The sequence below is a fragment of the Grus americana genome, chromosome 4, assembly GCF_028858705.1.
Source record: "Grus americana isolate bGruAme1 chromosome 4, bGruAme1.mat, whole genome shotgun sequence".
Classification (NCBI taxonomy): Eukaryota; Metazoa; Chordata; class Aves; order Gruiformes; family Gruidae; genus Grus; species Grus americana.
Genome location: NC_072855.1, coordinates 36,564,889 through 36,580,235, shown reverse-complemented (window position 1 = coordinate 36,580,235; position 15,347 = coordinate 36,564,889). Strand labels below are relative to the sequence as shown.

Below are 15,347 nucleotides of genomic sequence, written 5' to 3'. Positions count from 1 at the left end.
GCCAGGCTTTGATTAGCAGCAAGGCTGAATTAAGTTCGTAGGAGTCTGTTAATGACTCCTGCTTGCTCTCCCACCTGGAAATTTGGGAAAACTAAACAGGCTTTTGCCTCATTTGTCAGCAATGAATCAAGTGAGTTAAACAGTATTTTTACTGAAGGGAGACGGGGTCAATTGGAAGATAAACTGGATCATCTACAGAAACTAAGTACTCCTTTTCAAAAGTGCAGCCAAAGCTGTTTAAATCTTTCTGTTTCCTGCTGAGACAACTGCTAGGGCAGCTGTCTGCTCCCCACCTCCATCAATACTAGCTCATTCACAGCTTGGAGCTGTTAAGACCCAGGGTTAGACAGGTAAGATGTGCCTGTGCTGCACAGTTGTAAGGTCTCACCCCAACCACAGTTGACCCCATAACGTGAGCTGCCCCATTATCTAGCTGCGCTAGCTAACCACAGCAGTTATGCTGTCAGGTCCCATCCCTCAGCTATCCTCTCTTTACCAAGAGTCTATCTCGCATACTGGGCCACACATAGCTCTCAACCAGACTTTTTAAACAGATTCTCCTAATCCTAGCTTTTCCATCTTGTGCTTTTGCACCTCACAATTGCACCTCTTATTCCTCCCCTTTATAGCACACCTACATTTTCAACAAGAACGCCCCAGATACAGTAAAACATGAAATACCAAGCGAGCATATTTTAGACTAGCTTGTTGGTACCTTTCTTTCGTTGCCCTTTCTTTTGGCTAGCTGTATACAGCTGTGTACAGCACTCTGCTGTATTCAGGATTGCACCCCTCTGAAGTTCTGGGGAGAGAAGCTGCTTGTCTCTTTTAGGCAGCATGCTGATACTTGGAGTGAAATGGGAGCTCACATACCTGAATTGGCCGCAGCTTTTTCACATGTCCCCTTTTCAGTTTCTGCAGTTATTTGCAAGAAAGGGCATCAGTCCCAAATATTCCACCCCTCTGCTTTGTACCATTTGTTTCTTTCTCTTTTACTGTAAAGACTGTCATTACAGTTTGATTTCCCCACTCCAGCAGCTTGAGGGGTTATGAGAGCCTCCCTGCAGTTTGGTCTCAGACTGCAGCTACCTGAGAGACTCTGAATCTCCTGACTCAGCGTAAAGAAAGGCTTGTTCCCATTCTAAAGCACAGCTTCCTGACCTGCAAAAATGTCCTCAGTTTGGATGGACCCATGGTAGACAGGAAGCCTAGCCGAACAAGCTCAGAGAATGAGATGACACTGTAGTAAGATAGTTCTTACCCACATTAAGTATTAGTATTGCAAAGGTCTGTCCTATGCAGCCTAGTAAGTAGCCACTGAAGTTAAATCTTGTTTTTGTGCAGGTTCTTGGGGAGACAAAGAGAAAAAGCACTGAACATTATCAAACCAAATAGTCTTGTAGCTCAGCAGAACAAGCAGTATGTAGATTTAATTAACTCCTTGGCACTGTCAGTTGTGGCATATCCTGTTGTCGTCCATGGGCAGCACACCAAGAAAGCCTGGCTGTTTGGCATCTAGAGGGCTACAGATGGCTGGTAAAACTTCTGTCTGTTCTTGTTTACAGCCAATTTCTGGAGTGCAACAACAAGTGGTGAGACAAGCAAAGGCTTTCCTTTCCCTGGGAAAGATGGCAGAAGTACAGGTCAGCAGACGGAAATCCAGTGGAGAGAAGTCATGGTTGTGGTTTGCTACAGTGAAGTCTCTGATTGGGAAAGGGGTGATGCTCGCCGTCAATCAAGGCAAAGTGCAAACAAACGTGCTCAACATTGCGAATGAGGACTGCATAAAAGTGGCAGCTGTTCTGAACAACGCCTACTACCTAGAGAACTTGCATTTCACCGTTGAGGGAAAGGACACACACTATTTTATCAAGACCACCTCCCCTGAGAGTGACCTTGGGACACTGAGGCTGACGAGTGGGCGGAAGGCCCTGGAGAACGGCATCAACGTTACCGTTTCCCAGTCCACCACTGTGGTAAACGGCAGGACTCGTAGGTTTGCTGATGTTGAAATGCAATACGGTGCTTTAGCGCTTCACGTCCGCTATGGCATGACGCTGGACGAGGAAAAGGCCCGAATACTGGAGCAAGCCAGGCAAAGAGCTCTTTTGAGTGCCTGGGCCAGAGAACAACAGAGAGTAAGAGATGGAGAGGAAGGCGCCAGGTTGTGGACAGAAGGAGAAAAGAGGCAGTTGCTAAGTGCTGGAAAGGTACAAGGATACGATGGGTACTATGTACTCTCTGTGGAGCAATATCCAGAATTAGCAGACAGCGCTAACAATATACAGTTCCTCAGACAAAGTGAGATAGGGAAGAGGTAACACACTGGCTTAGCTCAGGCTGCCAAAGAGACTGTGTACCAGTGTCTTCTAAAAAGGAGACCAAACTGTTTTGCTGCATTACTACTTGAGCCTAAGCTTACATCTTTGCTCAGATTTTTTTCTGTAGCACAATCCAGACTCTGTAACAAAAAGAGCGCCTTCCAGAAGAATGATACTGCTAATGACAAAACTTTTTTTTTTCTCAATGACCTTAAAGGTGATCTGCTTTAAAGAATATGTTTACATATGCATATCGCTGCACTCAAGTTGGACTGAAAAGTATTGGAAAAAAAGAAGAAAAAAGAAAAGGCCTACAGATTTTGCAACAGGCTGTCTGTTCCTTTGAGGCACTGTATTTAATTAAGATACAGACCCATACAGTGTTTCCAAATATTACTGAATTGTTGACCTTTGCTTATGAGAAGTAGTCTCTCTCTTTCTCTCTCTTTCTCTCTTTTTCTCACTGCATAGGATGTGGTATATATCTGTTAATTTTAAAACGTGGGGCAAAAATTACTGTTTATAGACAACCCAACTGCTTTAAACTGTGCTGCTTTCTAAAAGGACATTGGCACAAGTGACTTATGCTACCATGGGAATTTAATAATGAATTTTACAATGCTAACAAACATGGTTTGCCTTGGGGGGAAAATGGCAAGTAGAATCCTTGTTGCAGATAAGCAAAGGAAACCCTGATTTTTTTGTAAATTATGTGAGACAAGTTGTTTATGGATTTTTATATGAATTACAATTTACTGTACATCAAATATTAGTCTCAGAGGAGTTAATTTATGTAAAGTGTTTAAAAAAGTTTATACTTAAAAATAAAATGATAAAAACATGTGCTGTGTGTGATTTTTTTAAAGAAAAAGGAATTGCACCTTTTATGTTATAGCTGTACAGTATAAAGGATTATATTGTAGAGATATAACAGTGATGACTAATGTCCAAAAGTGTTAATATTTTTGTATTAGGTTTAAAGCTGTGCATCTATCACTCTGAGATAGGATGGGACACTCCAAAGTGGCTGGCTGAATCAGACCGCAGCTCCCTCTCCTCCCATACCTCTCCTGTCTCCCAGGCCAGTGCCACTTCATCAGTCATTGTTAGAAGGCACAGTAACCAAATAAGTCTCGTTTATTATGATGGAAGACTTTAATAGGTTGGGTTTTCCTTGTCTTTTTCCAGCCCTAACGTAATAAATGGACATTTATTCATACCAGGTGGGGTTTCTGTTGTTTTTTTAGAAGCTTTGTTTCACAATGGAGAGAATAGTGTCTCAGGTGCTTGGCAAATTGTATGTAGAAGAAGAAGAAGAAATTATGTAGTTTCATCCAGTTATGTCAACTTTGTCTTCTGTATAATACAGCTCTTTTAGATGTTATAACTCCAGATAGAAGAAGCGTACCTCTGACCTGATGCTACAGAATTGCTCTTTAGGCAGGCAGGCTGTTCCGTAGGTTCATCTCCTGGCCTTCAGCTGGCAGATCACATCCCGTTACCGTGAGCACTGAACCTGGGGATGGAGAGGAGGGTCTGATTCTAGTGCCTAGTCTGCATCTCCACACCACTGCATAGATTTGGCATGCTCTGCTCCAAGGCCCAGTATATTTGCTGCAGGACAGAACTGAAGCGTGCAGCTGGTTCCTTATAGGAAGCCTGTGGTGGCATCTATGGCATCTGTTCTACATCTTGGCTGAAACCATTCTTAGAGCTTTAGTCTCATGAGCACTAAATTCAGCCACAAAAATAAATATTTTTAAGATGAGACAAAATTGGGGGGTTTTGATGTTCATTGAAATATACACAGTATTTCTATCCATGTATTATAATGACAAAACATAGTAAGTGAACGTGTCTTAACTATGAATGGTTCAAGTGGATGTAATAAAAAATAGTTTTCTAACTGCTTTGTATTCTGAGAGTCTATGGTATTACATACTCTAAATTGCACATTAGGATTGTTTGATAAACAGATTTGAATTTCTCCCAGCCAAGTCGCTACCGAATCTACAGTATCAGTGCTATTACTGTATGTGTGTATTTGGTAGAGCATACAGAACTAATTACACATATAATGAATGCTAATCATCTATTAGAATGAAAGCACAGATTAGTTGTTAGTATTTTTACCCTTGAAGTCTTGAGGGCCCTAAATTTAGAGAGGATGATATGTCAGACCCCAGAGGCGTGTCATTGATCTACGTATTCTTTTTAAAGATGTAAAATGCTAGGTGTTTGCAGTTCTGTTGGGTGGCTCTTCCACAGCACTGTATTTAGCATGCTGTAAGTGCTCTCTGTTGAAATAGGCTCATATTCTAAATCATGTCAAATGTTTCTGTTCTGTTTGAATATGAAAAGCTTGTATAACATGTCAACAATGAAATATATCTTCTACTTGACGCGTACCAGTTCCTTCTCCTTTGTTCTGGCACCAATAAACAACAAATTATCGTATCTGTTGGTGATCATTTTAGATAAAGTCAAATCAAGCCAATTAGTGGCCTTGTTAGTAGGTATAATGAGCCTATTTCTTGCTAAAAAAGACTTGTGATCTGGACATGCTCCTGCAGGAAATAGTGACCTTGGGGAATATATACAAAAAAAGATCTTTTTAAAGAAAAAAATACGTATAATTAAAAAAGCATATTATAAAAAAAAAAGGAGATTCTAAGTATTTTAGGCAATGCCAGTCAAAATGCTATCCTGATATTTTGAGATGTATATTTCGTCTGATTTGTATTGTTCTTTTAATTTGCCTTCTTAACTTTATATGTGTCCTGAATTTTCCACAAATTGATAACTATAGATTGCATCTAGGCTTTCCAATAAAAGCCAACCCAATGTGTGTTGCGTGTGTGTTTATATTTGTTTTTTAAATGTGTATGTCAGATACTGCATCTGTGCTATTGCTTTTCTCATCATATCGGAAGAAGCAAACTGATCCAGTTGCACTGGTATTGATTCATTTGCTTCACAGTTGGCAGTATCTTTTTTGACTCTGTCCAATGGCCTCATCTGCTAACTCAGCAAAGTGAATTACTCCATGGGATCTCTCAGGTGGCCTACTTTACAGAAAACATTAAACATACCTCACAAAGCCAAATCTTTTCTAGATAAGGAAAAGCCAAAGAACAACAACACCAAAAAAATAAGTATCACTTAGAACTGTTTTCTCTCCCATCCTCCTGAGGAAAAATACAACAAGTATTTTATTATTAATAATTAGGTTGGCACTGGTAGTTACGTATATACACAGAAGACATCCTTCAATCTGCTGACTGCAGCACTGCTATATGTCAAGAGACTGCTTTGATTTTAGTTGGAACAGGCAGACTTCACCACACTTACTTTGTAGGGACAACCTCAAGCTGATAACATGTTGATCCAGCACGAATCGGGTCACTCTACTTAGCTAACTGGCCTAATTTTGTTATTAAAAAAAAAAAAAAAAGTAAGAGAGCTTTGCATGTTCACACTTGGGAGGTGAGAGATTTGCATTTCACAAGGGGAAAAAAAAAATGCCACTTACCACTGCCACTCTTCAGAGGCACTTTTAAAGTGATGGCTAAAAGACTGTAAAAGAAAAAACACTGCATAAAATAACAGTTTAAAATGATTGTCTACAAGATAATAGGCTGCAGTCGCACAGAATCTGAGACGACAAAATGTTTGAATTCTGTTTTCAGAAAAAAAAAGAAAAATCTAAAAGTGCTAGTACCTTGGTTTACTGCTAACTCCAGAGTAGCAAGCTTGAGAACCTTTAAGAAAAAGAGGAAGAGACTAGTGTGTAATTCTTTGGGGATGGGAAACACTTATTAGAAACAACTTCTAAGCAGCTTATTAGAAGCTGCTTATTTGACACTTACTAGAAGCTGCCAGGGTTAAAAATAAGCCAAAGCAGAGAGCATCACACAGCATAAACAGAACAGCACAGGCACAGTGAAATCATACCCCTAACTGCAAAGCCACATCCAAACCGACCAGACTGATCAGCGTCTCATCTACAGCCAATTAGTGCTAAGGACTAAATATGCAATGCTTATAAAATTAAATTGATCTTTGACTGCACACACAAGTTGCTGGGGCTCAGTGAGCCAAAAAAAAAAAAAAGCCAAAATGAAAACCAGTTAATTGATGGGTAGGTGCCAATTTTTTCCCCCTGGGAGAAAAAGAACACATGGTCTATAGCTGTCATGCTGACGGGCTGAGCTTAAGACTAATTTTTCCACTGAAGTTTTTAGCTTTGTGACCATATGAGGTAAATTTAACTGTGTGAGTGCCTAGGCTAGACCTATATAAAAAAAGTCAAAACACTAAATAGATAATGCCCCACTTATCCCACCTAGCCCATTTTTCAACAGGAGTAATGTAAATAAGGATGCCAGTACTTAATTAAACCATTTTTAAACCAGTACCACCAAAATCTGAAAAAAACACAGCTTGTCTGTTCATCCATCCCAGAAACCTGAGTATTTGCTGCAGATCACTAAAAATGTTACAGGGTGAAAAGACAGTAGAAAGGTTTGCTTCTCATGCCACCCAATTGCAGGATAAACGATTGGCTATTGCTGTTGGCACTGTGAGTGAGGGTGCCAGAGGAACAAGAACATGCTGTCTGACACTCACAGAGTCTGCCCTGCTTTAGTAAGGGGATGTGCTGGGGAGGGAGGGGGAAAGGGAGGTGGCCTGTCATTAAGTGGTCTAAATGCAACAGCGAGAGTGAATTTGCACAGTATCGCATGAAAACTGGCATGATTATCTTAACCGCACTATTCTTTGTACGCATGCCTTAAAAAAAAAAAATCCTGGCCTGGTTTCTAGCATAACAAGTGCATGCAATTCTGAGCTGTGCAAGGATGGCATAAAACACATTCCCAAATAGATAAATATGCTGAATATTGTTTCCGACTTCTAAACAAAGCAAGCTAAACAGCAACACCATCCCTTTCTTGAAGTACATAAGAGTCCTTTGTGCAATTTGGAAGGTGAAGAACAAGCACAGTAACATGGCAGCTCATTAGAGTGTCATGTTTTCACAGAACCTATTTTATTGCATTTAGTAGTTCTGCAGGTAAACTCTCTTGCTGTTAATTACTATAACTTCCTAGGTAAATTGAGTAAACCTTTTAATTTACTAAGTTAAAATTCTGTCATTGAGGAATATAAATTTCTAAAGATGCATACAGGTTTTTTTCCATACTATAAACTAAGTCAAAGCTCATAGTAACATAATTATGCAGCTTAGAGTTAATGGTTCCCACAAAGCTGTCTTAATAAAGCCTTTTGGGATTCAGGAGGAAAAGGAGGAAATTCAGAAACTAAGAACAGGGCTGGAAGGCAACAACGTGTTTCAACTGGCTCTAGTTACTCAATCACACTTAAGCTGTCTGAGGCAGTAGGGAGAGCGTTGTGCATTAGAGGCACGCGGGAAATTGTTATCCCAACACAGTGAAGTATTTCCACATTCCAAGCCCAGGAATCGTTTTTAAACTGAAATTACAGAAATGGCTATCTAATGAACCAATTCACCTTACATCAATTTAAAAAAAGAAAAAAAGAACAGTATAGGGAAAACTAATGCAGGAATCAGTTAAGAATTAAAATCTGAGAGTAACTATATGCATGTGACACTGAAGAAAAGTCTATCCAGTGTTTACTGACAAGAACTACTGGGGAAAAAATGGGATGGTGCAAGGAGGGGGGGAGGCAGGGGATGTACAAGACCATAATACTAGGACCAGGTGCTTGTCACCATTTTCCACAATGGGGAAGCACATATAAAAAAAAATTAGTGACGCCAGCATCTGCAGAAGACAAAAATTGATGGAGTGGCAAATAATGGCTAGGACAGAGCAGTCATACAGAACAATATGGATCACTCGCTGAAACGAGCCCATTCAAACAAAATGCATTTTAATACAGGCAACTCCAGAAGTAAAATATCCCAGAGTAAGATATGCAAATCTTGCTATGAAAGGTATGTAGCCGCCTACAAGAAAGCAATGACTGGAAAGAATGAGGAGCGCATAACAGATAAATAACTCATTGCATGATTCCAGTACAATAGTGGTGGCAATGAAGAGCTCGTAGGGGTGGAGCAGCTTAATGAGATTACCAGCCTTGTTAAACAAGGGAAATAGGAAGGCAGCGTTATCTCTGCATATGGCACCAGCAACACTACTCTTGCATACAGTCCTGGTGCATGCATCATGAAGATGCTGTGAAAACCCTGGAGAACGAGCACAAGGAGACATCACACAGAAGTCCGAGGCTTGGGGAAAAAAAACATCTTGCAGGGGGCTATTTAAACAGCTGGGGGGGGAACAACAAAAAAAACCCCAAACCACCAAAGAGTGCCACGACAATAGACCTTGACAGAAAAAAAATGCACATTGTAGTAAAGTGCTTCTAATCTGGGAGGAGGGAAGAGGCAGTGAGTGGAAATGCAATTCTGATAAAATTCACATTAGGAATTGGGTACTAAAAAAAAAAAAATGCAGGGGGTAGCTCTCCTTCATTACCACTAGAACAAATCATAGAAAGAGTTTCCAGAAGCTTTTGGCAAAATAGGCGGCTATTGGAATTACATGTAATGGATGGTGGTGATGGGAGTTTAAACCAGATGATGGCAAATTTAGCCACACAGGAGACATCGAAGTACAACCTTAGCAACACTGGTAAATACCAGGCCAGAGGGTTTGGGTTTGTCTTCCCCTTATCCCCTCCTCTCTTCCAACCCTGAAATATCCAAATTAATTGATACAGACTGAAGCCAACAAAGATTACTCTAAAAGTCCTGAGGTTTTAAACGGACAGTGGAAGGCTGAGGCATTTTAAAAACATCCCTTGGTTTCCACAGCAGAGATGCACTGTTCTATTACTTTTTATAGCAGCTGATTATTAAAACTAACTAAAATAAACCTCCTCACTCTCTATTAAATTCTTTTCCAGAGCATAGTAGCAGCCAATATGCCTGCATGTTTATGTCTCCAAGGTATCCAGAGGCATTTAGGTTAAAAAAAATAAAAAAATAAAAAAATAAAACCTTGTCTGTGCCAACAGTGACTGCACTTTGCCCGGAGCGTACATTGCCCTCAATTACCGACTCTCCCTTCCCAGGTGTTTCATGCTCTGTCAGCTCCGGTGAAGGTGGGACAGTACCTAGTCACTACTCGGAGCAAAACGGGGAGCTGCTGCTTGCAGCGTCGCCAGGGCCGGCTTGCTGTGTTGGCACCCAGAACGCGAGGACCGCCAAGCTTCCGTCCCTACCTTACCCAGGGGAAGGAAATTCCTCCCCCCCGGCTGCCGCCCCACCTCACAACGAAGCTCTAGACTTTAGGGACGAGATTAAAAGGCGCTCGCAGCCGCAGGTGTGCCGCTACCTGCCCAGGCACGGCTGCCCGACAGGGTGTCCGGGCCGGGACGAACACCGGCTCCCTTAACTGCTTGCCCCCGCGCCGTCAGCGAACAAGGCCACAGCGAGGCCGCGAACCTCTCCACCCCACCACCCCCCGAGCCCCTAAATGCGGCGGCCCGGCCTTGCCCCTTTCGGCACCTGCCCTCTCTTCCCTCCTTCCTTCCTTCCCGCGCCCCAGGGCAGGTGGCAGCCCCGCCGCCGGGACGCGACACCGCCCGCCCGGCCCCCTCAGCGCCTCTCGGCCGTGCCTCGCGCGCCCCCTGGCGGACAGGGGAGGGGCGGCGGCGGCAGCCGGCCCGGCGCAACCGCCCCGGCGCGTGGGGGTCTTGGCCGCCATTTTAACGGCTGCGTGCGGCCCGCCCGGCTCCTGGAGTGCGGAATGCAGCTGCTGCTGCACGGTGCAGCCTGCTGAGGCCGGGTTATTGAAAAAAAAAAAGAATAAAAATCACAGCCTTAAGATGCTGCATCCCCTGGAGCAGCACCTTACATCGACCTGCAAAATGGCGCCTGGCAGAGCCAAGCTGGGCAGGCAGCCTGGCACATCTTGCTGAGCCCAACGCCACCTTCTGCTCTCTGTCCACACTCACACTAATGCGCCATACCTGCAGCCCTGTGGAGGAGGTGGCAGGTGCTCCGGAAAGGCAGCACTGCTTGTAGGACCCTGCCTGCTGCCCTCAGCCCAGCTGCCAGCAGCCTGCAGGCCAGCGGCACTGCCCCATGCTCACCCCGGGCCCTGCTGCATCACCCAGCTGCAGTGGCGAGTCCTGGTCTGCCATCCTAAAGCGGGGCCCTTTCGTTGGCAGTTCAGCCCAACTCATTGCACTTGATGATGAGTAGCTGCACTAACACCACCTTGTTCCTTTTTAAATGCAATCAAAGGGTACCAGCTTGACTGCTGGTACATGCATTTAGTAAAATACATGGGGCTTTTTGTTTTTAACTGCACAAAAGGTATTTACAGCTGGCTTTCATCTGCAGCCAGCAAAATGCAACAGTGTAGAGATCAACTGCTTCAAACAAAGAGCAGCCTGTTTCTCAGCCTAGCTGGAGGGGACGAGCTCTGGCTGGAGGCAGCCCTACGGTAGCTGGCCGTGGCTGTGGGCACTGCCGCAGCCTAACACCAACGCTGGGCCAACAGCTCAGCCAGCTACCGCAGGGCAACAGCCGCCTCGGCTGGGAGGGCAGAGGGGAAGGGCTTGGTCTAGTATTGTGCAGCAAAGCGTGTGCGTGCACGTGCCTTGAAAGTTAATTTGTAATTTTTGCTCCTCAATAAATCAAGGCAGATGCCCCTATAAATCCTGCTCCTCAGGAAGAAAGCAGAAGGCCAGGAACTGCATGGTGTAGAGAACAGGGCTATTTTTCTTTTCAGTGCCAAGAGCACATCAGTGACACTCAGTGCAGTGCTGGGTCAGGCCTTCACCCTCTGCTAAGTTAATACCACAACTCCTTCATCTAAAGGGCAGATAGTAACAGTGCCCCCCCCCCCCCTTGCACTTTTCCGCCTTTCTTTCCTCGTGTTGCAATAGCAATAGCCTCTGAAGGAGCTGCACTAATTAGTTGCTATTACACTTCTTGGGTGGCTGGAAGAACACACTGCCTCTGACCTCATGCTTTGCAATGTACCTTAACAGCTTATTACTGCTATTGCATGGCGGCAATGGTTCATTTTATAGTTACTTTGAAAATGCCATTCCTCTAGTGCTGAAAAATAATCTAAGACTAATGCACAGTGTCTCCAGAAGACTGCTGTTAAACTGTCTATAACCAAGTGTCCAAACACTGCACAAAGCTGTTTCATTTGCTTAACATCGACTCACTAGCAATTAATATGCTTGACATAACAGCACACTATAAGGCCCATAAAATCTGTAGCAGTAGGGGAGTGAAATGATTATAACTTTTTTTTTTCCCTTTTTTCAATAATACCAGACTACAGTTTGGGCACTGTAATCTTTTCAAAGCAAGAAGCTGAGCTGCATCTGAACAGCTGTTGTTTACTGAAGCAATAATTAGCAATGAACCGGTCAAAATACCTGCTACCTTCCGCAGCAGCTCAGCGGTCACTTGCACTCTATGCCTGAAAGCAGAAAGGCTCTCAGCTTCACATGTAGGCTGTACTTAATAAAAATCTCACTTAACTGACTTTAAGAAAGGAAAGATTTAAAATGGCAACATCACCTAGCCTTACGCATATAAGTAATCCTACTGAACTCATTGTGAGCTGGGAGGCACAGACTTCAGCTCATACCAGATGTCCCTAACAGTGGTTTTCACCTGGTGGGGGAGAGGACATGCTGCAAATAAGGTGTTAGGCTCAGTCCTGCTGAATGTGCTCTACTGGCGCCAGGCAAGGACAGCTGCACCCTGCTCCTGGGACTGAAACCGCTGGGGAAGCACGCGTGCAAAGCCATTTGCCAGGTCTGCAACTCTCCTGGTCTTAAAAGGCTTTTTAGCTTAGTTTGAGAGAGCAGCAGAACAGCAATAAGAGAGAGCCAGAGGGCTGCAACAGATAAGGGAGCAAAGAGGTAGCCATGGCCCATGTTGAAGATGGACCTCTTCATTTCACATTGGGATGAAACCTAGAGATCTCTATGTTCTTCCAGTGGAGGAAATCACTGGGGAGAAAGCAAGACATCCCCAAGTGGCCATTTGTTTATTGATGAGGGCATGCTGCTGCTATGTATGAGTTTACCACCAGGAATCTGAGCCTGAGTGTTAGATGTTCAGCTGACATGCTAACCACCTGGGTACTGGCAGCAGTGGTGTATGTATTCATCCCCCTGAGACTGAATTAAAACATCTCAGATAAGGCTCAGAAATCAGGGTACCAAGTGAGGCTGTAGCTAAACCATTCTAATGGCCTGCTGCTCTCCGAAGGGATAGTTGTATGCCTTTCTCCCACCTCTTCCCAGCCAAAGCTTCCCATCACTTGTGCCAGCACTTACGTATGTCTGATCCTGTTGTGACCCACTCTGAGGACCTAAATGTCCTCCTCCCCTGAGAGTGATTCTCCATGGATCTTAGCACAAGTATCCCTTCAGGCAGCATGAGATGAGCATGACTGTGGACCCAAGTAAGAAGACAGGAACATGCAGCCATGCTCAGTGTGAAGGGGAGACGGGCAGGACCTCACTGACCAGAGTCAGTTTAAGTGGCTGTCCCATAACAGTTTCAGTCACCTGCTCCCTCTCTGGCCCAATAAATATTTAATTACTTAGTTAAACACAAAATAGAACTAACTTGAGGTTGAGAAAACCATACCTCATACTAGCAGTAGCATCCTGGAGCTTTCCCCATCTGGGCTATTAGAGATGGAAGTTTAAGTCTCCAGGTTTTAAGTCTCCAGGCGGGCAGAGCACTGGAAGCAGTCTCCCACGACCCAGGGGGGGCTGTTGGCTGCACCAGGGTGAGCGGGATGCTCCGCAGACAGGCATCTGCCCTGCTCCAGAGATTCCTTCTCCTGCGTGAGAAGACTTGCCTGCCAAAACTGATAGGTACATTTCCAGTAACAGCTGTCAAATCAGTAGCTTCTGACTAGAGAAAATAAAAACATTTTGACAGAAAATTCCTGACCAGCACTACACAATAAGCCAGAAACTGACTTGTCTCATTACACCTGTAGTGCCTTAGAGCTCCCTTTTCCAGCTAATCAAGTTGTCCTTTTGAGATGGATCTCTGATGTTAGAGACACAGGGATCCAGGACAGTCAGTTATGAGCTTGAGGAGTTTCAGTTAAATGGAAGAAAATATACTTCGACATTTAATTTTTTGTTGGATTTATATTTTTTGTATTATTGAGAAATGATAGCTATCACTTCTGTCATTGGAAAGTCAAATAGAGTCACTGGGCTAGTAAAAAAAAAAAATAAAAGCAGGAGACCAGTACAGACCAGTACAGACCAGACAACAGACCAGTACAGTTCCACTGGATGAGCTCAGCGAAGTAAGAAATGGCGAACAGTGAGCATGATTTTAAGTGAGGACTTCTGGATTTAGATGATATGAACTTAACTATCCTTTCAGCAACCTTTACCACCTGAGAGCTGCAACTGCCCAAGTTCAGTCATTTTAAAATGAACACAGTGATATTTACATAAATGTAAATAAAATCAAGTCACAGCGTGCCATACCTTTCAGGTCTATTAAGACATACCCCATGTGGTGCTGTGTGGCACAAGGCCAAATGAGTTCAACAACCCAAGAAATAGAATTGTGCCCTCAAAGTAGCTGGCCTGGGGTGTTATTTAACAAAAACCTGAAATATCTGCAAGCAGAAGGGATTTGCATTTTCTCATTCATGTTGGCATGTGCATAAATCATTGCAACTCAGTAAAGATGCACTGTTTGTTTTCCTGAGTCCTATTTCTTTTCTTGGTCAGAGCAGACATACATTCAACCAAAACGTTATGGATGTGACACTAGCTGACAAATGAAGGGAGATGTGGCACTGAAAACCCATAGTTAGGAAAGGCTGATGAGCCCAGATCTTGCAGCCCACACATTGCATCAGATTACACCATGCCTTAGCCCACCAGAACACGCAGCAGAGCTCAGATAAAAGCGTATCTATACATAGAAGGTGCAAGCTGTAACAGTACCGTAGGAATTCAGGTGACACAAGCCCCATCAGAGGGTTCACACAGGTTCGGCTGCTGTGACTAATGGGATTTGTACAACCTTTGATCAAAATAGTTCCATTGCCAAAACATTTGTGCTGTACAAAATTTGTAAGATCACCTAGGATATGACAAGCCTTCCACTGAAATTCCTGGATCGTGTTGCAGGGTTAGGAGTTAAAAAAAAAAAAAACCAAACCAAAAGAACTGTATATTATAGTAAAAACCTCCTATTACATACCAGTTAACATGAACAGTACAGTGGTTAATGGCCAGGTATATCCCAACTCAATACCCCCATCATGAAAGTGCTTGAGCAATGAGGAGTGTGAGCATCTTTTTAATAGGGAGGAAAGGTGAAGGCGGTAGAGAGGATGGCCCAAACAGCACAACTTGGTGTTGTACTGTCTTCCAGACCAGAAGACTCTTGCACATAAGGAGAGCTGGAGAAGGCAGAAAGCCACCCAGCTTTGCTCCCTGCCGAGTGATTCTTAACATCGCTGCCTGGGGGAGCAGTTTCTCTGCACCACCTTGCAGGCTTGGGACCTCAAAAGACCTTTCCCTGTGAATTTGCCTCAGGGTCTTGTCTGGCAAGAGCAAAAACCATTACTCAAGCTCATCCTGTGGCATATGTACCAAGCCAATGTCACAGCGCAGGTGTGGTGCAAAAGCAGACAGTCTCCCAGTCTGGTGATGCGCACAGCCTCAACAGGGTGGAGCAGTATCAGGTCCTGAATAGGAGAGGGGAAGCAAAGTGGAAAACAAATAAAAAGAAAAGGAAACACTAGCTAAAGAAGAGAACATTGATTAAATAAAACACCAATAGCAAGTAAAGGAGCAGGAAGAAAGCCTCTGTACCTCAGTGTAGCACAGAGGAGGCCATGTCACGAGGGTTGGAGGCCCTGATCTTGCCAGCAAACATGTGCCATACAGGTCCTTCTCTCCATCTGCCCCTCAGGCACTGTCTTCTCTCCCTAATATGTCTCCACA

The 15,347-nt window shown here is 43.8% G+C and overlaps 1 protein-coding gene across 23 annotated transcripts in view; it reads left to right on the top strand.

Moving 5' to 3' along the window:
• TENM3 (teneurin transmembrane protein 3) overlaps positions 1-4,778 on the top strand; it is a 615,036-nt gene extending 610,258 nt beyond the window's left edge. For all 23 annotated transcript variants that reach the window (XM_054824425.1, XM_054824434.1, XM_054824432.1 and 20 more), the window contains one exon: positions 1,566-4,778. In XM_054824425.1, coding sequence (XP_054680400.1) covers positions 1,566-2,321 — 756 coding nt within the window. In that variant the 3' untranslated portion in view covers positions 2,322-4,778. The remainder of the gene's footprint in view (positions 1-1,565) is intronic.
• Positions 4,779-15,347: the final 10,569 nt, after the last annotated feature.